A 25,991-nucleotide genomic window follows, 5' to 3' on the forward strand; every position below is an offset into this window, starting at 1 on the left:
ATCCACTGAGGGCGGTGTTTTGCCAAACGTTTAATTAAAGTGGGTTTACATCGAGTTGGCCAAATCCATTGGTTCGGTTGCTAAGCTTAGATGGGGCTTACCAGCACTAGAGCTCTGATGGGGCTTCCCAGTCCTGTTAGGTGGTACTGCTGAGAGATAAGTCTCTTTTTCACAAAAGCCCCATCAAGCCACTGATGACTAGAGATGAGAGCTCCAAAAAGTGGAATGGATTCTCTTCCCGACTACGTTTGTCGTCAGTTTCAGTCTGCCTTTCAAAAGTAAAGAAACTGAAGAGAGATGTCTAAGTTCATTCTCACATATTTGCCCTAAAGACACTGGTGTGATTTTACTAAACTGGCTAGCCTTCTTAATTAACTTTACATTTTATATGGATGTTGTCTTTGCCTAATTGTATGCATTTGAACTAAAATATTAGAATGTATCCAAGACTATGTTCACTAAACACCATTAAGATCATAATGAAAACATGTGTTTGTGTCAAGTTATTTTTTTATTTAATTAGCAATGACCTAATTAAGCAATGGGATTCATTTAGCACAACATTGCTAAGCAATATTCATAACAGTGATGTGGATATGTAAAATCCATCCCTATTAAAAAAGACAACCATTTGTTTTGCTATCAGAATAGATAAAAACATGGATGGTGGTTCTGCCTACCTATAAGAATAATCTGAGTGTGATTAAAACATTTTTTATTTTCCCATATATGTTTTTAATAAACATACGATATCTTTACCATTGTTATTTTTTGATGAGAATAAATCTGAAAATAATTCAGATAGAGCTTCTGAAAATAAAGATCACTGCTAATACAAGCGAGTGGATTAGTGTCGCTACCCATCAGCCTGATCTTATGCGAGTTTCATCACGACAGCACTTGGTACTGCAGGGAAAAATAAAGCTTCAGGGAAAGAATTAAGAAAAAGAAAATAAAAAAATAAAAGGAAATATCCAGTTATTGGGATTGTATTTTAGGCACCTTTGCTTAATGTCAATGTTAGCATTGATGAATACTTTATTATTGGATATGGTCAAGTCAATCACAACAAATGTAAGGGTTTAAATAAATCTGAGATGCATCAGTGACGCCACTTTAATTTAGAAATAAACACATAAAATCTTCCACTCCTTCTTTCTAATTAAATCTAGCATGGAATCAGTCCCCTCTAGTGAGTCAGTTATTTTCAAGGACCCCGAAGATTAAGGTGCTTGTTGAATTTCTGGGCTGCTCTCCTGACAAGAGATTCCCAGTCCTGGAATCCAGTCCTTTTTTGCCAGATTGCTCTAGAAGAGTGATTACTGGGCTTCAGCCATGCCAGGGCTCTCAGTCCACAGAAACCAATGTTGGTCACATTAGTGAGAAAGCATGGAGTGCCACTAACATGCCTGCCACAGACTAGGGGGAACATCTTTATCGACGCAAGATGCTAAAGGACACCCTTCTGGAGTGAAAACTGGTTGTTTCACTGGAGCTCTTCAGTAGCTGTTTTCATCTGCCATGGAGTTTGAAAGAGTTTCTTCCCACTCTTACTACAAAACGGTGCTGCTTACCATGATGATGTTCAAATGGGGTAAGGAAAAACATGTATTTGCTCATTTGCACCGCATTTCTGTTGAACATGTTACATGTGGCCCAAACTATGGCTTCCAATGGACACTTCAGTTTAAAAAGTGTTATGGTTTCGTGGTGAGGAATTGGATGGAGTGTGCAGACAAGTGCAGCGTGTTTAACAGAGGAGCTGTGTGTGGGCAAACGCAAATCTGATTGCTGGAGGGGCAACAGGTTGTCTGGTGGGATCTTCTACAAGAAGAAGGCTGATTTCTCTTTCTATTTTCTAATTTAAAGTTATTTAAAACTGACTTGGTAAGACGTATCACCAAATATCTAAGTCTTCAGAACCAGCACGTTAGGAATTTGCCCACTTTGCTGCTTTTACAATGCGTCTCTACACTACGCAATAAAACCAAATAATCTGAGACCTTTTTTTTTCTTTTCGTGTTTGAAGTGCACTTTTCAGTCACGTTTCATGTTTTTTTATTCCTAAATGTCTTTCATTTTCAGAAAAGTTCCTAGCTGCAGTGAAATGTTAATGAAAAATATTAGCCATGTAATTTCTTAGGTCGGAGACACAAAATGACTTCAAATAATATATTGAAAATGGCAGATTTTTTAAAAATAAATGGTTTTATATTGAGAAGTATTTGTCATTTGACCTGCCCCTTTTTTTTGAGAGATTATTTTATAGGTATTTCTCAGGCTTGTCTCAGAGTCAGGTAAACTGCTTTTTTTACATTATTAAGTTCAGAATGTTCAATATTAAGCTCAAAGTTTAATTATTAAGTTCAAAATATGATACAGATTTTAACAAATGCCAAGTAGATTTGTTCATTATAAAGATCTTCAAGGGAAAAAGTAAACATGTTGCATTACTTTTAAAAACATCAGGTTTTTGGAGTTATTATTAAAAATAAAAAGTGTAGTTCTTCTGCAAGTTCTGAATTTCGCTATTAAACCATTGACCTATTTTCCTCCACTCTCTGTCTGCACTGGCCTCCAACTCGTTAAGTTTCCAACGACTGGCAGCGCTGTGCAGGGGGCTAGCAACATGCAGGGTCTTTTGTCACTTGTCACCATAGCAACAGGTTTTAAAGCAGCAGCATCTAAATTATTTAGTTTTTTAATTGATAGGAGAAAACTTATTGAAACACTGAATACATCAATACATCTCAGTGATATTGCATAGATTCCGTATATAGGCATTAAAGTACTACAGCCAATTTCATCCGTGTCGAGTAAAAGAAAAAGGCAACACGAACTTTTGCTGGCAAGACATGTCAATTGCAAACTTTTAATTGAATCAGCTGCCAAGGCTTTGCGCATCACGCAGGAAAAAACGAAACGTTTGTACTGAACCTCAGATAACTAACGCCAAGCCAAGCGGCGAACTGTAAAATCAAATTTGTCAAGCAGTTGTATGTGTGACACAAGATTTCCATACACAGAGGAGATAGTGGCATTTTAAGGTTATTTAACTCAACAGAGCACTGAGCTAATTGCAAGGTTTCTGTGCAGTGAAATACAGTGCACATTTACTTGTACATATGTAGGAAGACCAAAACAGTTGCAGTGCTGGTAGTAAGTATGCAATGGGTGACCTTCCATAACAAAGTTGTGTTCTATCGTTGGACATGAAGAAAGTGGTCTATTAGCTCCACTCTTCAATATGGGACACAACCTTGTTTCTGAAATGTAACCTTTTAGCTATTTCTTAAGGTTTCCTCCTTAATCAGCAATAAATGACTCACAAGTGTGATTCAATTTAGATGAACTTTATAGCACAGAATGTCCAACAAACAAAATGAATCACAGCATAAAATATCTGTATAAAAAGTTTTATACTTTTGAACTTCGGGTGTTATCAGTAGATTCTATTTTCTTTTTGCGGTGGCAGTTAGACAATTTTGTGGGTGGAGTTTCAGGGCATTACTCTGGGGAGAGGGATTAGGGATTCTGACATCACAGCCACACATAACGGCTTTACATGACCTTTGCCCTCAAAGATAACAGTTTGCTCTGACCTTTGCCCACGACGTAACAGCGTTTTTTAGCTTTCTACAACGGTGCTTTATACCAACCAAACATAAGCCCAACATTATTCATAATGAAGTCTGTACGTAATAACATCTAACAATGTACTTTATTGTTCAGGTCGGTAACTAACGTGAAGAAGAAAAGAATATGTGAAATGATCAACATCCAGTAAAGGATTAGCAAATTAATTACAAAGAGATAACAACAGAACTCTACTGTCAGTTTCTCAGATGGCCCAACAACCAATTAATTGAAATCTACATCATTTATATAGCTTATAGATAGTGGAAATCCTTATTCTGATACACAAAATATTCTGTTCCATACCCCTTATAGAGTATGTGCTCTTTCCTGGGTACTAAACAATTTTATACCAATTGTATATGTGTGCTGTCGTATTCCTGATTCCATTCTGGACCATTTAGAGCCCCAAATTGTGTTTTGCCAACTAAAATACATTTTTCAACCATCCTTTAAAAATGAAGGTGATGCATTTATGTCATAAATCACAAGATAGAAGAGTAGCTGTTGTTGGCACTTTGGAAGTATTTTTACTTTTGCTTCAATTGTAGAGTAATAAAAAAATAAAGATATTATATATATTATAAAAAAATAAATGTAATACATTTGTTACCAAACCAGTTACCCCACTGTAAAAATGTCTGCCACATAATTCAATAATTAAGTCATTTTTGGGTATAATGTCACACTGAAACATAAGACCAATATATTTAATGAAAAAAGAATGAAGAAAAATGAAATAAATAACCATTCTTATATTTTGCGGCAGGACATGAAAGACAGAAACAGAAGTATGTCAATGTTTCTATAGATACAGATTTTGAATATGCTTAGAGAGTAGACAGCACAAAACAGACATCAAACACTTAAACTTGTGCCTTAAATGTTAAATTTCCAAACAAATAACTAAGCCCCCTTAAACAAACCATGTCATCATATGAGAAAATTATATTCTTTATCTTCTTTAAAGTGCTCTAGGGTTTCTTTGGGAGAAGGTATTGAGCCTTGAAGAGAGCACAATTCCCAGAGGTGTCTTAAAACGCACCTCTTTAAGAATTTCTGGACTCTTTCTTTATTACTTTATTAAACTGCTCTTTGCCTTGCCTGGTTTCCTAATTTGCTTCCCATTTGTTTATCACCAGAGACTATATTCCTTCTCTGGGGAAACCAATTTCAGTTATGCTGATAAGCGTGCAGAAGTCCAGGGTCAGAATGTTAGAAAAACAAACAGCTAATATCACGCACTGTTCCATAAATGTTATGCATAACTGAATAAAGAATTGTACGTTCTTATGTTCTCAATTCTTTAGGGACACAGAAATGGCTCGTACTGTTAATGTGGTAAATCAGGTTTGGGACCTAGAGTGTTTCGGTTGTAATAAACGCACCTCATCAGCAATGAAAACTGATAGGCTGCAGCCTCCAGGGATATCTGTCAGATGTTAAAGACAGCCTCTCAGGCTAGCACTTGGGCAGACAGATTTACAGCTGCACTTGCTATCTGATACAAGCCACTCTTTAGTGATGGTTCCCAGCTCCAACTTTGAAGTAGACCAAAAAAAAACATTTGCAGGCATTCCACAAACAACAGAATGCATATCGTCTCCTTGGGCAGCTGAGACTGGGGACAATGGTTAAGGGCAGTGAATGGTGTGAAATTACTCACTCAATTTACCATTTAATTTAATTTGCTTTGCCAATTAAGTGATATAAAGCTGGTATGGTAATATTTACAGTATACACCGTGTATTGCCATTTTATAGTGAGTGCCTGTTTTTTAAAAGGCTTATGAGTGCAGTAATATAGGCTTTATGCAACTAGGTAGTTTTAAATGTAACTTTAAAATGCATCATGTGCCTCAGTACAAAATATTTAATGCACTCATACTCAAATTTACCAAATCAAATAAGAACATGATTCTGATTAGGAAATCAAATAACATCTCTTTGAATGATTTCAAACTATTAAATTCTTCAGCATGTTTTTCTGTCTTTTACTGTAATTATCCAAATAAGACCATTGATTAGTCAGCATGTGTATGTACATTATTTGACTATGTTACCTCATCCAGTCCTGTTCACAGATTTATAAACTACTCACCTGACATCAGGAACCCGAGATTTGATGCTTTAAAGTGATGGGTTCTGCATGGCTTACACCAGGGTTTTTCAGAGCTCCAAGCAAGATCTGTAGCCTGAACGAGAATAATAGTCTTTTGTTGCAATAATGCAGCTAATTGTTTTATTGGGACATGTCAGCCTCAAAGAGGTCGTTCAGTAACATCCAGGGAGAAGCTTCTTGGCTTTGCGAGGTTCTACAAACACCAGCAGGTGCATGTTCGGCGCAGATTTGGAAGTCTTGAAGGACAAGACGTCTGACGAGGTCATGAGCACTTATCCTCGTATCAGTGTGTGCAGCACTACGTTGCCTTAGTTGGCGTCAGAAACACCTGAGCAGTTTCACATTGCAGCAGATCTGTGGGTTTGATCGGAGTGTAATCATGAACCACGACTGGGGCACTAGTACTGTGAATGAAAGGCTGTACTGTACCTAAGACACCAGCTCTATTCTTGATGCACAAATACTGCTCCATCTACATCTGAGGGGGAAATTATGGCTATCTGTGTCACATTGTCTCAGCAGGCAGTGCATTATCATCTTAAATCTTAGAGCCAGGAGCCTGTTTCAGATCCCAATGAGTGTGACAGGTAGTGGTAGGAACACAGAGTATCCTGGAATCAATATCAGGGGGTACTGGTTTTGTTCACTGTCGAAAGCCAATTAAATATCCAGACACTGGAACAGAGGTGCCTGCCGTTGCGAAAGATATCTTGACAGCAAAATCCTGGAATGAAACTGATAGGGAGGTTGCAGAGTTATAGGGTTATAGGGAGAGGACTGTCCAGCAACCTGAAGACAGAGCCTATTGTTGTGCAGGTTAAAGTCATGGGCCAGTACTTCCTGTGACATTATCAATCCTTTTATTATGCCACTTCCACAGATTTTTAGGGTTCTAGGAACAATGTAATAACGTATTTCTGTCTAGGGTGGGAGCAATGAGGAAATTGTCAAACGTGGCACTCCCTAATTCACTAATATCCATGAAAAAATGACTTGGGGAATTTCTTAAATCGATTAAAATGAAAAATTCTTTATCCCCCCCCCCCCCCCCCCGGGAGGGGGGACAATTTAGGCAGCAACAAACAACACACAAGAAATAAAACAATGTTACTTGTGTTATAGTACATGCATGTTTGTAGAGGGGGCTCTATCCAATAGACATCATGTTGATAGAACTTCTTTGCACTAATTGTTTGCAAGCCTAATGGGCTCTGGACCAAAGCAGAATTTCTTCCTGAAGGCAAGAAGTTCAAAAGGCAGGAAGAAGGATATGAGATGGGTCTTCAGGGCCTTCCTCGGGATCTGCTAGGCATAAAGCTGTGCCAGGGGTCCTTAAAGCTCGTTGGTGAATCATTAAATCAGTATGTTTCTGACATGTTGACGTACATGCTGCAACTGAGTGAGCATGACTCCTTTTCCATACTGCTTCTTTGTGCAGGTGTGTCTTGTGCGCTGTCGCAGAGTTGATGAAAAATGGGAGTGTTACACTGGACCTGTCTTTAGTTTCAGCATCCAGCCCTTTTTTAAAAAAAAGTACTTTTCACCCTAAGTCCTGCATTCTTTATGTTTGCCTTCACTGCTACCGTTTTGTTTAAGCGCATGTTTACAAGATTCTTTCATGTTATTTGGCTAAGTTGTTTTCATTCGCAGCTTGTATCGTGGTTCTGCATAACAGATCGGTTGTAACTAAAGAGTTTTTCCCCTTTCTGCCCCTGAGAAGTGGTGACATGCCGAAACCTTCTCTTCCTCATGAACTAAAGATGTCCTGATAGGAAGATGTTCTGAAAAGCCAACGAAATGTATTTTCAGGAGAAGTATCAAGTAATTACGATACAGAAAGAGGTTGCTTTCCTCTTCAGGCGGTAAGCCGACATTTCTGAAGAGAGCCTGCGTGGCAAACATCCCATGGAAAACATTTCAACAATAGCTGTTTGTGACAGGCGAAGGCCCAAATCTGAGAGGAATCACAAAGAACCTTCACTGTCCTGCTTGTCTTTGCTGTCTGATGAACGGCATGAGATCACTTGCTTCATCATTTGTGAAAAGAAAGCAAACAAAAGCATTGGTTCCTTTACTGCAGTCCAGACCCTCATGGTGACTTCACTGCCTTTCACTTCATACAGTATTTACCTCTTGAAATGCATATGCTCTTCTGTTAAGACGTTATGTACCGGAGGTTCATAATGATTTCAGAATAGTTTTTTTTATCCTGAGGGAAACAGAATATTGCTAGTGACCGAAATGAGTGATTTGTGATATAAAACCATATTTTTAGTCTTTTATAGAATGCATAACATTTTAAAATTTGAAAGCATACTTCTTGGTATCTTCTAAATTTAAGTTTTTTTTGTTGCTTATCTTATTTATGTTTTTAAAAGATTTGGAATATCACCCTTTATGCATCAGCTCCTTACGAAAAATGTGTCTTTTCTTCCGTTCTAAAAGTCGGTCTGGATGATTTGGAAATACAATACTGTGTGTACCTCATGAGCGATGCCTCACAGTTTATCTCAGGGATTACGTCTCTGTCTCCAGTTTAAAGACCTTTACTCCCACAGATTTTTAAGGACGAAGGGGGTTTCTGGCAGATAAACATCTTGCTTAAAGCAGTCAGACACCTGAGGATATAATCTTGGCTGGGATGTAATCTTGGCTGTTCCACAAGCTGCTGTGCTGGAGGACTTGACAAAATCATGCACTCTTTCAGAAGGAGAAATGAACCTTGAATTACTTATTGCAAATGACAAAGCTTGCTGACAAATTCACTCTGCCGTTTTCAAAGTTGTGAAAGTCTTAGCCGAAGCCATTGCACTGTTATGGCCCAGGGTTTGGGGGATTTAGGTGGAAGAGAATAAAGTTTTGAATTATGTGGAAATATTTAATACATATTAATATATTAAGTCCTCATTCTGGGTCTTTTTGGCACCCTGTTGTGATCAGCTAATCTGAGTACAATGTTAAGAAACAAATACTTTTTTTATCAATACTTATCCTTAGTTTAAAATTATTTTCCTAAAACTGCTCCGAAACAGAAACTGTAAAGAATGGAAAATCGTGTATTGTTGAAATATAAAATCTACAAAAAAAATCTGCATTACAACTGTATGGTTTAAAACAGCGTGTCCTCTCCGTTCATGCAAATCTTTAAATTTTTTAATCTTGTCTGCCTTACATCACACAGGGCTGTGAGTGTATGTTACTGTGCTCACAGAGATGGTGCAGTGTTATTCATTGATTTGAATGAATTCTTCAGTAATCAGTTTCTAGGACATGCTCAGAGAGTTGCAACTCCCATCTAAAGGTGATTATGCTATCTCAGAAGTGTGCTAATGTATACTATTTGCACTGCACTATTTCAGAAGTTCACTAATGTGTACTATTTGCACTGTGCTATCTGAGAAGTGAGCTAATGTTTATTATTTGCACTGTGCTATCTCAGAATTGTACTTATGGTAATTCTCTGACATTTGAAATAGGCTGTAAGATGTTGGCAGCCAGCCAGCAGTGTGGAGTAGTGGATAGGGCGCTAGAGTTATAAATTGTGAAAACTGTGATACCCAAATCCAAGGTACTGTTGTGTAGCAACACCCTCAGATAGGGTGACTCCAGAAATAGGACTGCTAAAGTGCAGGAGGCCTTATTGCAGAGTTTTCACAGGTTAAATACAACAGAGCTGTAAGCTATCACTGCCAACTACTTCCCCAAACGTCCCTACCACCTTGAGGCCTTCTATCCCCAACCATCACACGCATGTGAGAATGTGCCCTCTAACCAATCATCAATAATGTAATTAACAAGCTAATTATCACCCATTGTGCCCAATTACAGCACATAGAGGACCCCTTGTGAGCCTCTAATGGCAGGTCATCTGGTACACCTTGAACAGGTGTTTCTATAGATTGTTTTGGCAAGATGCTACAAGTTCCCAGAAGAAAAGGCTATTGAAATGCAACTAAAAGTGCAAATATCCCAGGAAGCCAGGAGGGACTGTGAAAATTTCAAATTACAGTGTCGCCAAAGTAAATACAAATAACAGAACATTACAGCTCAAACGTGTTGTTGGACATTTACATAGAACATTCACTCACTGCTCCTCAGGCTGTGACAGGAGATCACATTCTGGGCTGCAGCTCTATTGAATTTCCACCCCCTCCTCCCAGTAGGATTGGAAGCTGTTCTGATTCTGGCAGGTCTGGTAATTCTGGAATTATATTTGTTATTATAGGGAAGAGAGTTTGTCTAATAGCAGAATATTTGGCATAGTGCAGCAAAAAGTGAACCTCTGCTTCTCCCTGCTGCTAGTGGGAGCACAGCCTGTCCTCTCTTCCTTTCTGGGCAGACTGTGGTCATTTCATTAAACTTTCCAAAGAGGAATTAAACTCTGCTTATTCCATAATAATTACTTAATACTTCATTACCTCATTGCACACTGAGGCCTGTAGCATTATTCCAAATTTTCATTTTCATGAGGTTTGTGGTTAGAGGCCGTGAATATTTAAAAGACAATTCAAGACGAGTCCGTTAATCACACTGCCACAGACACTGCATTGTTGTAGACCGCATTTAAAGAAATCTCAAGCCACATTTACATGGGGTGAGCTACAGTACTACTAGCTGTCAAGTCAAAAGAAAATAACTTAGTAATTTGTATATTTTTACCATGTATCAATTTAGAATGGTTTTATTTGTCTTGTGTATTCTTTTTTATTAATTAATCAGGAAACACTTTAGTTTATACCCGTGATGCTACTGTGAAAATAACTGACTTTAAGTGTTAGAAATATTTACTACTGTGTTTTGGCCTTGTATACGCAGCTTTGGCCAATGTCAAGTTTAAGCAGTATAAATATTTTCTCCACTAATATCGTCTAAACCAGCTGAAGTTTTTTTTTTAATAGGCGAATCCCAATTTGAAACTCTTTTAATTCATTGTGCAGCTTATTGATCAGTGTCATTTAACTTTGCAAATACCAGAGAAACCTGTCAACATCAGCTTCAACATCAGTTTCTCTTTGCAAATACCAGAGAAACCTGTCAACATCAGCCTGCCGCCTGACCAGGCTTTAACTGGCCTGGCTATATTTGTTTAAGGAAGGGGGAAATACCCAGTGAAACAATTACAAATATATATTTTTTTAGTCAGATATGAGAGAAGTCAAGGTTAGCCGAAGAATAAAATTACTTTCGGATTGCAGCACAAGGTAAAAGAGTTTAGCATTAACCCATCTCAGACGGTCTTTGCCCCCAGTCAGTCTGTCAGCCTGGGTCTTGTTCTCCTTCTATGGATCGGTTCCACTGACTGGGACAAGGCAGAGGTCAGGGGAGGTCAGAAAGATTTACTAATCCTAGCACATAACTTCAGGCTGCTATGGCAACCTTACTCCATCACACACAACTTAGTTCTGCATTTACTGATGAATAACAGATAGGAATTCAGACCACTCCGCTATTCTCTTACTGGAAATGGATGTGGCGGCATTTGTCAGAATTGTAACAGATCTCTAAGACAAAATACAAATGACAAATCTAGACATAAGGCCTTTCAGCTCTGGACATACACTCAATTTAGTCTCAAAGCCTCACCGAATGAAATTTCAACAACAATAACAAACATAGTTGCATTTTTATTGTTGTCGCTACTGCCCTTTCCTTACTGAAGATATATCTTCCTATCCGCACAAAGACAAATGTTACAAAAGACACTAAAATGTTATTATACAAAGAAGACAATCCAACAATCGAGGGCATATACATATAGACACAGCAAAATGACAATACAAAGACAACATCATACAATCAACAGAACGACAAATCAGCTAGAATCTTATTAACATTATGAATATTACGTCAGGGGATACATAAAATAATAATAAACTAATATGCTTTGAAATTTCCCAAACTAGGTTACAATTGTATTTTTAAATATTTTTTCATTTTTTTATTTATTTTTATTTTTTACTCACACCCGAAGAAGGCTCCACAGCCGAAACATTGTTTCCTTTCTTCTCTTTTCAGCAGGGAATAAACCTTTACCATAGTACATAAAGTCCAATGATTTTTGTTTGCAGTGTTCAGTGATATGGAAGTATTTCAGCATTGCAGTAGCCAAAGATATTTAGGATCTTACATGCATAATCTAGAGATACTGCACGCAGTCAGCAATGTCACTTGTTATTACCCCTTAAAAACTATCCTTCTCTAATTAAATTAATTAAATTAGTCAAGAAGCTCTATAAGCAAGCACAGAATACAACATCTGGCAAAAGGCTGACTGAATTATCCATCTATTTAATGATGTTTTGATAGATTTACAAAGAAGATCAATTTAAATTTAATCAAATCGAATGATTACTGTAAATATAATTATATTAGTGTGCCAAAAACATATCTTGGGGGAAGTGATAGAAAAGTAAATCATTCATTACTCTGACTAGAAATGCTCAGAGTCAAGATTGCAGGGGGTTTTCTCTTATCTCTGTGTATTTTCCAAGCTTTTCTTTGAGGAGTTGAAGTCACATGCGCCTGTGAAAGATTCTTCTCAATCAGAGGGAGTGGAAAATGAGCAAATCTCTGGTTTCCAGAAGACATTGATCCAATTCTGGGATCAGGAAAGAGATCGCAGAGTGAATCATGATCCCATTAAGCAGGAAGTGCAGAGGAGAGAGAAATATTGTTTTTGAGTAACATTGAATCAAATCTCTTTGGCATTGACAGAACAGAAAAAAACACGAGACTAGATATAGATTGATGTAGAAAAAACAGAAAGGTATCACTCAAAAGAAGGCAGTTGAACAATAGTTTTAAGTACAAGATTCTGTAATCTTTCTCTTGAATCTGATATCAGTTAACTTATTGTATTGTTTTGATTAAGTCAACCTAGGAGTAACAAGTTATATTTTTTTGTGAATGCTTGAATGCTTTTTGCTTGAAAGGAAAAAAAAACACTTCGTCATCTACAGGTTGCTACCAAAGAATAAGCACCTTGAGCTAGTAATTCAAAATCCAATGAGATGAGTCACTTGGGTGAGTCCACTGTAAAGGGTGGAGTTCACTAATAAGCCTTTAGCTGGTGCTGTTATCCATTTGAACTGTGATGCTCACTCTGTAGTGTCTTCATTGACTTTCCTAGCTCTGGTCAGGTGATCTCAGCTAGTGTAGTCAAGTGCTAGAAGCTTAGAGCTCCAGCCATCTGTTAGTTGTAAGTATAAGAAAAACAAGGGACTTAATTATCCACTAAAATCTGGGTGTCTGCTGGATGCAGCTCCCTTCTCCCATGGGATTAATTGGTTCAAATTCCTCTCCCCACCAGCCCCCTTCCTCTTTTTTCCACCCCCTACTCTGTTATTAAAGTTTTCTGCTTGAATGAAATAATATAGAACAAAGCGCTGATCAAAGGACGCTGGAAGAACAGGGCAGTGGAATGCAGAGTGACTCCACAAATAACCACACGATTGGCTGGGGCTGTCAGACAATGGCTGGGCAGAAACCCTTTCCTCCTGTTCCATCCAGGGATGGTTGACTCCGCTGTGCTGTGAATTTGAAACAAGCAAAAGCAATTCAAAGGAGATCTTTGAGGGCCTGTTTGGTGTTTTTTTGTTTTCAATCCAGTAGCTCAGTTCCTATAGTGCTTAGTCTTGGATAGCATCCTCTTGGTCACCAGCTCTTATTTTCCTTTCAGGCGAACTGCATATAGCCAGTCACAAAAATGTAAGTGATCTTTTAAAACAGAATAGTCCATATCCACAAGGATTTAAATAGGATTACAAGTTGCAGCGCTATAATAATTCCAGGGGGAAATATACTTTCCTGTAGCTTTCATACTTTTTACCCTGATCAATCCATTCAAGCCGAAATACTAAATAAAGGTGGGTGTTATTTATTTTGGGAACGCTATTATTTGAATTCTCTATATAACTCACACTGGAAATAGATAGGTAGTGAAAATTACTTTCATAAAAAGTATCGATCAATTATCCAATTCAATTGTAGTTCCCTAATGACATTTTGAATACGTTTGATCTTAAAGCACTTTATAATGTAATAGGGAAGATTAGAAGACTCAGTTCATCATTCTAGCATCTAAAAACCATACTTACTGTTGTCAGTCTACACTCTACAGGCTTCTTGTCTTTTGTCAAAGCGTGTACGTTTACAAGAGTTAAATCTACGCAGGTGTCTCGGAAGGATTACCTCAGTTTGCAGGTCATCAGCAGGGTTTTTGTATCAGTAGACATCAGCTGATAGACTAAACAGTGCAGTCGTGCAGATAGTTGAGTGTAAATTGCAGGCTGGGACTGATCTGACTCCCCCTTCCCGCCGTTAACGTGGTTCATCCATAAAAACTGTCAGATGGACGGATCTTCTTTGTGCTTCTGCTCTTTACTATCCTACTCTAGAATGGCAATGCTTCCGAGGCATCTTGATAAGATAGTTTGGAAAATCAGGTTTAAAAAGACTGTTGCAAAGCTTTTAGTATAAAGGTAGATGACACTTACAAGAAGGAAAAAATGCCCTGGCATGCGAGGGAGATATTCCAGACTGGGTTAAAGTTCAAGCACATGACCTCCTCCAAACTGTTGCCTTTCCTTATGGAAACTGTAGCTCATTCCTCTGTGACTCCTAGCTCTCAGTGTCGGGAGGTTAAAGAAAATGTACTTTTCCCTTATCTTGCATCTTATCAGGTTAATGGTGCTGAGCTTAAATAGCCTGTCTTAGCCTGAAAATGTCAGACCAAAATCTGTTTTATTTTTTTTTTAAATTGGAAACCATTTAAGCCTAGATGAACAGATAACCTAAGCTGCAGAAATAATATTTAATATAGACAACGAGCCTTGACAATTAGTAGTTCCATAGGTTTTAATTGGATCATTGCGTTTTTGTGCATTTTTGCGATCTCTTGGAACAATGATTCATGAGAGATTCTCTAAGGGTGACGTCAGGCAGTGAGACAGGGAGGGGAGTCAGTAGAGCTCAGGTCAGGGTGCAGGGTTTAGTTTACATCACAGGTTTTATGCCATGAGGGGATGTCTCCTCATCTTGGTTGGGTTCTGAGCGCCTCATACCTTTAACCACACAAGAAGTAGTGATGGTGTGAGATCACTGACAAATATTCAGAATCCATTCCTCTATATGCTGTGTATGAAGCCAATTGTAATATGCTGTAATATGTAAAAAGACAATATTTATTCAATGGATACGTATTGTACAGGGAAATATTTTGCCTTCCCAAAATGTTCTTTTTTTTACTGAGTTGGCCACATTATCCTCAAATTGCCACACATCTTTGGCCTCTGGGGTTTGCCAAGAGACACTGCACTACTCCGGATAGTGTGAAAAACACAGATAGCTCTGACTGTTCAGACTTTGCATTGGGTACATTGCCCCCATCAGTCCTGTCCTTTTACTAGGCGTATCTGTTAAGCCGTGCTGAACAGTTTAAAACATAAGTAACTGCAATCTACTGTATATGTAGACTGGCCAAATGTATATATAACAAACAGGTAATTATGAAGTGAATGCATGGTAGAGTTTATAAATAGAAGGATCATTTTGGAAGACTGCAAAAACGCACATGGTTCCCCAGCATGGAGATAACATGAAACAGTGTCATGTTTGAGACAGTCCACTTACATCACTAGAAGAGTGATCCTGACCCAGGCATCACCATCATGCTAGAATGATGAAGATAACCCCAAGGTTCCCCCACGTACCTTTGTCTTTGTCGATCTCCTAGTCGTAGAGCCCCAACGCCATAAACACAGAAAATGCATTTAGGAATGTTTATTGAGGAGTTAGGGCTTAAGAAGCTTGGGCTTAACCTACTTGGCTGAGGGTTAACCATCTGGTTGTAGGAGGAGGAATTAAGGACCCCCATGAAGAGTGAGAAGCTAAGCAAGGCGTCGCTCCGAAGGGGTATCTGGGGTAAAGGAGGGACAATTGCAAGGAGGAGACGAATTTACAGTGGTATTTATAGCTTTTTGATAAACAATGCCATCGAGGATTAGAAGTTAGGGTGGCAGATGTGAAGGAGAACTTGGTTGCTGTCATCTCACCTAAACTTTCCTTATAAACTTCAGATCCAATCAGCATTAATTGATGTTATTTTTTATCTTCTTTGCAGGAATTTTCTGCACAGAGACCCTGGACAAATGCCTATCTTCCCCTTGTAAGAACAACGCCACTTGTATAGAGAATCCCGGGGACTACTTCTGTCTGTGCCCCGAGGAGCCTCTCAAGTATGTGGGAAAGAACTGCGAGGAGCTGTACGACCCATGTTCAGAGCAGGCCTGCCCAAGATACAGAAACTGCACCAGCACCCCAGGAACTACGGAGTACAATTGTAGCTGCCCACTGGGGTTCACGGGCACAAATTGCACCATTAACATAAATGAATGTGAGAGCAACCCCTGCTCTGGATACAAGACAGAGTGTGTCGATGGCATCAATGGATATACGTGTCAGTGCCCCAATGGCTACACTGGGGACAGATGCCAAACTCAAATTACCAACTGCTTGGCTGGCCCCTGTCATCACAATGGAACCTGTGTCGACTCAGATGGTGGTTACCAGTGTGAGTGTAGCCCAGGTTTTTCGGGTGGCCACTGCGAAGTAAACATTGACGAATGCCTGTCTCTGCCCTGTAAAAACGGAGCCATCTGCTTGGATGGGATCAATGAGTACCATTGCTTCTGTGTGCCCGGATTTCAGGGGTATAACTGCGAGATTGACATCAACGAGTGCGCCTCGAGGCCCTGCGAGAATAACGGCACCTGCATCAACGAGAAGGACAGATATGTGTGCGAATGCCTGGTGGGGTACACAGGTAAGCGACCATCGCCATGTTTCTGGCTGAGGTCAGACTGAAAGTAGGCTCAAGACTTAATGAGAGAATATATGGGCAAAAGGCGTCGGCAGTTACCACTTATTTTATACAACTTTTCACTATGTGCCTGAGCTTCTGAAAACCAGAGTCCTGGCACAGTGGCAAGTGAAAAGACTGTTGTAATACCTGTATCATCCCCACATGGCAGAAGGCTTGTTCTTCTGTGGGTTTTTTTTTTGCAAACACAAATTACTCCGGCATGGAAGTCATTTTGTAAACTAAATTGTATTAATTCCTACTTTGACACTTGTTATTCTGTACTCAGTCTGGCTGGGGAGTGTGGAATTTATACATTTTAGCTTTTGATTACTTAACTGTTTTTTTTTTACAATAGCTTGAATCCTACACTTACAACTGCTGGCTAACCTTGCGGTTACTGCTGTTACCTCACAGGTCTAGGTCTTGTGTTCAAGGGTGGGTGCTCTCTGCTCTGTGCTCTGACATGATTGGCTACTCTGAAGAGATCCTTCCTTAAGCGTGTGATGCTCTGGCATCCTGTCCAGGTCCAGGTCATCTGGTCCCACCTTGTACCCGTGTTTGTGGGAAATGCTATCTGCAAACCTCAGCAGGTTAAGAGGTTTTCTGATTATGGATAACGGGTGCACATTATGTGGAGAGTTTATTCTTCAGGGTATTTGAAGTTTATTATGTTTTGACTGATTAATTCAAGAGCCAGCAGGGATCTCTATGCAAATAAGAGAAACTTGAGCGTCTTTCTGAACAGGATACCAAATGTATGAATCACCTCTTTGTGGATAATAGAAATGTCGACAGTTGCACTCAGTACATCTGTGGTATTTCAAGTGGTTTTATTGTTATCTTACGTGGGAATGCACTGGCAATGCATTCTTTGGGCTTTATATCTGAAGTGACAAGCTATATTGTGTGTTTCACTGAGGAACATTTACTGGAAAAGGAAAACGGTCATTTGTCAGCAAAATGCAAAAAGTATACCGTCTCTTATCCTCTTCATTGCTTATCAGAAATTCCAAAACTGATAGTCATACGCTAAGCATTCTGTTGGAGTTGATAAGAATTTTAAAAGCCCTACACTGCTCGCAGTTTTGTACTCCTGCTTTTTATCTGCTTACACTAGCGGCACCTTCACAAATGTGTCCTAGTTCAACTTACTCTTCTTTCCAGAAATAAGCTGAACAAACAGCTGTCGGTTCTTTTTAACCCTGGGAAACCCTGCATTGAATATATTATTGCATTGAATATATCTGGTATTTTTCTTGTCAAAATGAAGGTATTAATTATTAGTTAATTTTTTGATAGTATGAGGATCACTTGGGAAACTGGTTTTGGAACGTCTTCTGAAATGATTTATACATGTAATATGCATATAAAGGGTAACCAACTTTTGCTAATTTTCACAAAAAAACTAGAATATTATTTTTTAAGCCTAATGCTGAAACATTGAAAATGTGTAATGTTTTAATGCAAAATTTGACAAGAAAGTGATAAAAAGGTGAAACGGTTCTGCATAAATACCACCAGGACATTTGACAGAACACAGACAATCTAACTTTCATATTGTTGATTTGTGGCTTGACAGTTGAAATACCCAACTGCTGCTCCTTCCAGAATACCTAGGGCTGCTTTTTGTGTGCTTTTCATGCTCAGTTCCTGTTTTTCACTTCTCCTCTTTCAAACGCTTTCTTTTCCTAAAAAGGAGTGAATTGCGAAGTGGAAATTAATGAATGCGCATCCAGCCCCTGCCAGAATGGGGCCACCTGTGTTGACCATGTGGGTCACTACACCTGCGTGTGTCTGGAGGGCTACGAAGGGCTGGACTGTGAAGTGGACGTTGATGAATGCTCCAGTCAGCCCTGCCAGAACGGTGGTAGCTGCTCCGATCTGGTCAATGGGTAAGAACCTCTGTGGCCGAGACCCCTTGAGAAACTGAAGGACCCCTCTCCGTCTCACTGCTTTCATTCTTGGGAGTTGTAAGAAGGGAGCTGTACGAAAGGGGGGGTCCATTCATGGAGACGCAGCCTTCCGAGAAGAGCTCCGGAAAGACCGATTGTGCAGGATTTAACCTGTCAGTCGCGGAACGGTTTCTTTTCTTAATGGCTAATTTTCTTGTGGGCTACTTTTACGGTTATTCCAATTAAGTGCGGGCTGAAGTTTCTGATTTATCACGTGGTTATAATGTCCTTCAAGTTGAAAGAATAATTGGGAAATGGACCTTGGCAGAGAAAACGAAGGAATGGGATACGTAGACCAATGGCAAATTCCAGATTACGCCCCAAGAATGACATTTAGTTTGAAACACATTCTCATGCATATTAGGAATTTTCATTCTTTTTAAAAAATATACAAAACTATGGATTCACTTATACTCAAAGCTAGAAATGTTCGTTTGGAGCAAAAGTACAAGTGGATAATATATTTACAGAAATGATTTCTTAAAAGAACCTCTTCAGAGAAACATGATAACGTCTGGATTGATGAATGGTATAATGATATAATATAACATGTATGGCATATTATTGCACGTCTTTAAAATCCTCTTCACCAGCACATAATCGTTGAACTCAAATCTAGAGAAGTTCGGGGACCACCATATAGATAGATGGACACAAACATTTGTCACAGGCTGTGCTGTAGAATTTCTGAGTCCGTTACTATAAAAAATAATCAGATGTTAAATGACTCATCACTATCAGATTACACTAGCCTGAATCACACTGGGTTCGGAAGAAAGCAAGAAAGGAAAGTCACGCAGCAATTTCCCTGAAGCTTTAAAAGCTTTCAGGAGAATAAATACAGTTTATTTCAGCTGTTGTTTGAAATAAGTCAGACCAGAATGACATGATATGACGCTTTTGCAGATGCTTCTTCACTTATAGAATGAAGATTAGTCACTGGAATGAATCACCGAGCTGCTTTGTGTAGATTGATAATGCGTGGTGCGTAGGAAAAAAAGTGAACTCTTGCCTGCTCTGCTCTTCACAACGGTGTTACAGACTTTACATCTGCAATTTAAAATGTGATCAGACCCCAGATTAAAACCGCCATCTCGGAAACCTCAGTTTGAGATGAAAATGAAGCCCAAAACATCAAATGACCACCCCCTTTCCACCCTCCTGCAGTGTCTTGAGGAGTAATGTAGACTCATCTTCAGCTATCAGACCCTTTACAGAGATATTTGCCCTGCAAAATCATTATTCTTTGAGAATAATAGGAATAATTAAATCTGGAATCTTTTTTAACTTTACACAGAAAAATGAGAGAGAGAGTCTTTATTACTCTTTTTAAAACTGTCCTGTGATGTTTCATTTTCACTTGTAAAACATATGTTTGCAGGTATAACTGCCTCTGCGCTGATACAGGATACATGGGAGATAACTGTGAAATTGATATCCCGGAGTGCGCTTCCAATCCCTGCCACAGTGACGGCGTCTGTGTCGAGGGGGTGAAGAATTACAGCTGCCTGTGTTGGAATGGTAATACTGTTGAACAGTTTCGTGCACACAGCAGTGTGCTCCTTTGTAAAATAAGTGTGGGTGAAAATCAGCCATTTTAGACGTACTGTATACCGAGAGCTCAGTCCTACTGTAAGTGCATCTGTCTAACTAACTGATTCACATTGCACAGAACCCTACAGTGGGCTTGCATTCATTCTCCTGGAGAAGACAGGGTTGACACAAAGTCTTTTGAGGGAGAAAACTGACTTCCTCCTCTGTGGTATCACACCAGGTTACGAGGGGCACGACTGTGAAATTGATGTCAGTGACTGTGCGGCGGAGCCCTGCGCGAACAACGGGCTGTGCTATGAGCGATCAAACCGGGATTACTACGGCACGCTGCCGGAGTTTAAAGGAGAGTTTAGCTATGCAACGGCAGCGGGCTATATATGCAAATGTCAGCCCGGATTCACAGGTAAGAATTTTGAAATATGTTATACATTATATATAATACAATATTTTCTGTGCAAAGGAAGAAGCAAAGGTTTATTCCATGCTGAAAAGAAAATAAATACAACGTTTCTGAAGCCTACGCATGCTGACGCAGCTCCCTACTTCAACTGCTTCAGCCCATATTAATGTGCAATATCATTGTTCGTTTAAGGGTCAGTCTTTGCAGAAGAGTTGCAGGACTTGGGTCACATAGTGCTGTCACATAAGAAGAAGAAAAGGAATCCTGTTCCCGATAGTAACACTATCTCAAACGGCATAAACAACATAAGAGCGTTAAAAGTGGTGTCTAAAAACAATTCAGTTTTGTTTGATCTGATACTGTGTCTGTTAGACTTGTGAACGGAATGTGACACCTGCTGTGGCTCTTTCACCTGTTTTATGTTGCAGCATAATTAGCTCTATGTAGTGGGAGCGGGAACCTTTTACATGAACTGCCCTCTGCTGGCCAATCAATGCATTACTGGGTTATGATTAAATGTTGGTACCGATAATGTCCTTTTCACTAATGTGCGTGTAACTTAGTCTTCCATAACGTACCTCTTAAAGTTTAATTCCTCACTTCTGCCATATGTAATACGTATGATTGCTGCCTATAATAATTCCCATTTCAATAACTTACCCTGAACGTAAGTGTTTTTACACGGACATTTGTTTTTTGCACACAATTGCTTTCAGTTACGTGAAATTTCAGGACAGATAGTGCACATAGTCACGGGTGTGAGGAAGTGACAAACCCCCAGGCTGAATCAGCAGTTCAAACATTTGAATTTGCACTATCAAATTGACACCACCTGCATTTACCGCTCATACATCTTGACGCAGAGCAGGGCAGCTCCCTTGTCTGTGACCCTCGCTAGTGTGTCACACAACGCTCCACAACGCTAATGTGACCCTGCAAATGTTTTGAGTGTTTTCATGCTCTGTTCGTAGGAGAGAACTGCTCAGTGAATATTGACGAGTGTGCTTCAATGCCATGCCTGAACGGCGGAACCTGTGAGGATCATGTTAATTACTATACGTGTCGATGTCAGCCTGGATTTACAGGTAAAGAGAACTTCTCACTATTCGTGTGTCACTAAGTTTGCATGAACATCTATGTTTCCCAGTTGTGAGTGTCTGAAACAAGCTACCCAGCTATGTTGTAGATACAAATACCCGGGCTCCTTTCAAGAAACAGCTGAATGACATCCTCAGATCAGTGAGCTACTCACAGCCGAACGGACTAAATGGTCAGAATCGCCTGCTTTCATTTGTAACGTGTTTTTACGGTTGCTTCAGACTGCAGTTGGAGACATAACCTGTAAGGGGGCAAAGGCTAATGTAGTTGTTGGTAAAGGTTTTGATCATAAAAAAACGAAAGCAGCTCAAGTTCATGTTCTTAAAAGTGTAAATGTTCAATGTTCTGTTTAATGTAGATAGCTTGGCATAGTTAACATAATTCGGCTTGGTGATATTCATTGTGCCCCATTAACATTGCTCTTTTATGATGCAGTGGAGTGAATCAATGGAAACTGAAGATTAAATCAGAGTACACTAATACCATAAGGTTTTGTCAGAGAGCTGTTTCCTCAGATGAGATCTAGAAATCAATCAAATGACCGAATTGCAACAGGATAGCATTTTGCTTAATGCAATGTAACGAAACGAACAGGTTGTGCCTTTACAATAGATCCACTACCATTTTGCAATATGGCCTTTTTGTTTTCATTTGCTAATGCCGTTTATGTTCATAAAGTGGGCTTTTATCACCCATTGCCTCAATGTGGTTTCTTAACAAATCTGTAAGAGAAAGCTATTAAGTGAAGTTGAATTTGGTGGTTTTCAAGCAGTACATGCCTCGAAAAAGCATTTTAAAGCAAAGATGATACACAAAACATTCATTCATTTTTGCAGGGTGGTTCAACTGCCCGTGTTTGCAAAGACTAATTCATTTGACATTTTACTAATTTATTTTGAACCAGATCAATACAAGGAAATCCCAACAAAGGATTACATTTTATTAAACTGTGTGCTATGCAAAACATTATTGGCTATTTAATGATTGTTTGCAGACTATTTTAGCTCCCTTTGGTGATGGGAATAAAAGACTCTGTTGATGACTTAAGGATGTTTGAAGGTGGACTTGAAGAAAATGAGATCCAAAAAGGAAACAAGGGAAGGGTTATTGATAGTTTTGATTAAATATAATTGGCAGCATTGTGAAATGGGTTTTAACTCCTATTGCAGAAGCAGAGTGTGTTTGTACTGTACCAGTCAGAACTAGCAGAGGCCTCACAAAGTACAAATGACAAAGTACACAAAACACGGTCCAATCTGTTGGAAATGTATATGAATATAATATATAAATGACCTTTGAACAAAATAAACGTTAGAAAGAGTGAGTAGTATTACCGAATTCACGATCTTTGAACCTCTGATGCTTTCAGACAATTCAGTCGCTTTTTACCATACAAATCTGAATATTTGTTTAGCAATTGTAAATGGAGACTTTTGTATTACGATACAATATGCTAATATTTTATTATCTGATTTCTAAGAATTTTGTTTTACATCTATAGGATTATTGCTTATTGTGTATTTTCATGTTTTGACACTCTTATGGATCATAGTTTATTTAAACGTATAAAACACAGTGCGCACGGGTTTTCCTACTAGAAAAACATCCTGGGATTTTCAAAACGTGAACTAATTGAATCGGTGATTAGTGAATGAGTGATGCTCTCAGGAAATAATTAACAACTAATCTCTTCTGCCACAGCAATTAATCCTCCTGCCTGTGTTCCCACAGTGTAAACAGCTTATTACTTCAAATTAATATCAAAGGGCATCTAAGAGACACACGAACCCAAGATATATTCCAGAAAAACAGGGTGAATTCTTAAAAGAAATAGCAGATCAGCAATAATAAGTTCTGAAAACTGAAGTGAACAGTGTGTGTGCCAAGATTGCACATTTTTGTCCAACTAATTAACCTCAACAAGTTTTGCTGGGGTGTTGAGGGAGCCAAGCTGAAGGGCTATCTGAACCAAACAAGCCGGCCTTATGTGCCATATGTTGGCTGTCTTCAGCCAGTATTAAGTGTTTCTTTGTTGAAAATTGCTGGGGAGGAACAGATTAAAGGAAAAAGCTCCTTAAACCTGGAAAACTCCAGAGGCTGGTAGAATTGTAATTTTTTAATTAAAAATGCAACGGTTATTCTCATTGCTGTATATTGCGATTGTGACTGCAGTAGTTCTCAAAGCAGCCCCTTGGCTTTGACTGCAAGCTTCTTGTCTTGTTTTCTTCTGGGAGCACTGCTCGCTGTGTAGTTTTGATTTTATAATATTTCTGGCATTGTTCAGCATAAGCTGTCTGAGCAGTGATTTAATTGAGAAATAAACTGCTTTCATGTTCATTCTTCCTATTAATTTCGTGTTACTGAAAAGTGCAAAAGAAACTGAGCTACTTGCCTCCTCGTTTTCAGTTGGTGCCTAAATCTTTGTTACCGATTCTTTTTAGTGAGACAAATATTTAACAATAAGATGATGGAGGGATGACACTGACGCAGTGGTTAGTACTGCTGCCTCACAGCACTGAGTCCCTGGGTTCAATTCTGGACCTGAAGTGCTGTCTGGGTGGAGTTTGCATGTTCTCTCTGAGATTGTGTGGGTTTCCTCCCACATCCAAAGACATACTGGTAGGTTAATTGGAGTCTGGAACATCTAGCCCTGGTGTGAGTGTGTACATGTCTGTGTGTCTGTCCTGTGATGGATTAGCATCCTGTCCAGGATGTACCCTACCTTGCGCCTGTTGCTTGGCAGGATCAGCTCTGTCTCCCCTGTGACCCTGAATTGGAACAAGTGGTTAGAAAATGGAGGGATTTAAGTTGATAGAGTGTTGTAGGTTTGGCTTATCCTTAATTCATAAAGCTACATTTTGTTCATGCAAATTTAAATCCACTTCCAGTTACATTTCAGTCATCAATGGTCAATGTGATGGCCACAGATATGAGGCACAAATGCACAAAATAGAATTTCATTTATACATGTTTACCCTGCATTCATTCACACTAATATGAAGAAAGCAAAACTTAAAGCAGGCCATTTATTTCTCATTTCTAGGATCTAGGATTCCACTAGGATCACACCTCTCCAGGATCTATATTGACAAATTAGTCATTTCATACCTGGGTGATTTTGACATTTTTAAGGGGCGTCCTGGGAAATTGAGTTTTCTTTAATGAGGATATTGGGGTATAAGGGAAGCACGGGGGCTACATGCTTCTGGGTGGGAGAATTCCTCATCAGGTTGACATTCCAAGTGCTCTGTTTGGCTCAGGTGAGGGCATTGTCGATACAGTCAATGAAAGAAGGGCTTGGTTTGGGACGTCTGTGTCGTCACTGCATTACCAAGAAAACAAAGAAGTCTGTCATGAGCACAGCCGTGGGAAAGGGAGAGAGCTTTAGTGTGTTTGGGATTGGAAGGAGCTGTAATACACATGTGATATGAGAGCAGAAAATGTGAGCTCCATGCTTAGAGCCACAGGTCTTCGAAAGCACACTGTGGTGTGACCTAACTGTGTGTGTGTGTCGGAACGGGATCTTTAAAAATAGGTGGATCCAGGCCGACAAACACAAAAACACACAGCTGTAGAGTATAAACCCCCTAATGCAGTGTATTCACAGCACCGGGAATTCACAATACCACAACCAAATAAAACAAATGCCTAAGCTCTTCCCCGAGCTCCTGACCACTTCTTCCCCACGTTCCTGTCTAACTCAGGCCAGCGTCTACACTGTTTACCGGCCTCCAAGCAAACACAAGCTCCCAACACTCCTAATTTCTCCATCTTCGGTCGCCGGTCATTTCTCCCTCTATCGAGTGGTCTATGCAGGAATTTGCCCTCAGCCTCTCGGTCGCTGCCGTCCACTCCCCACCAACTGACTGACCCTGAGGGCGTCCTCATCCTGTTTTTAAAGAGTCACCTGACCAATCAGCTTCGTGCAGCTGGTCAGGTGATTGAGAGCAGGTCTGGGGGGGGTGTGGTCTCTATCGTGGCCATGCGCTTACAGTGTACAGAGGAGAAAACAACAGGGTTCTTGATGAGTTCACAGAAGAGAAGGACTTCATGAGTAAAGCCCTAGGAAAATTGTGTAGAGGAGATGAACCCACCGATTTAATAATCCAAGTACTACTTAAGTGCTGTGGGCTAATTAAGACTCGCAGGACTAATCTTTGCCATCTGTTTACCACCACTGATCAGTGGTCCTGCCAAGTCACAGAAATTGCCTGTCCTGTGAGTAGACGGTTGAATGAATTCGAACAGATTTTGAACAATGCTGTTGGTGTGATTTTGTGTGTCATTGTGGGCTGGGAGTTTGGGAAATTTTTCTCCAATAAAAATTCACTGGGGACTGATTAAAGATCAAGCTTTACCATTACTTCAG

General features: G+C 39.5%; 1 protein-coding gene across 2 annotated transcripts in view; it reads left to right on the forward strand.

Moving 5' to 3' along the window:
• The first annotated feature begins 1,363 nt into the window (after positions 1 to 1,363).
• LOC148816044 (protein crumbs homolog 2-like) overlaps positions 1,364 to 25,991 on the forward strand; it is a 40,482-nt gene continuing 15,854 nt past the window's right edge. Inside the window, exons 1-6 of one of the 2 annotated variants that reach the window (XM_088940716.1) lie at positions 1,364 to 1,594; positions 15,878 to 16,579; positions 18,315 to 18,510; positions 19,952 to 20,091; positions 20,345 to 20,527; positions 21,496 to 21,609. In XM_088940716.1, the coding sequence (XP_088796842.1) occupies positions 1,522 to 1,594; positions 15,878 to 16,579; positions 18,315 to 18,510; positions 19,952 to 20,091; positions 20,345 to 20,527; positions 21,496 to 21,609 (1,408 nt within the window). In that variant the 5' untranslated portion in view covers positions 1,364 to 1,521. The remainder of the gene's footprint in view (positions 1,595 to 15,877; positions 16,580 to 18,314; positions 18,511 to 19,951; positions 20,092 to 20,344; positions 20,528 to 21,495; positions 21,610 to 25,991) is intronic. The other variant, XM_088940715.1, reaches the window with a different exon arrangement.

Source organism: Atractosteus spatula, chromosome 23, assembly GCF_055471065.1.
Source record: "Atractosteus spatula isolate fAtrSpa1 chromosome 23, fAtrSpa1.hap1, whole genome shotgun sequence".
NCBI classification, from domain to species: Eukaryota; Metazoa; Chordata; class Actinopteri; order Semionotiformes; family Lepisosteidae; genus Atractosteus; species Atractosteus spatula.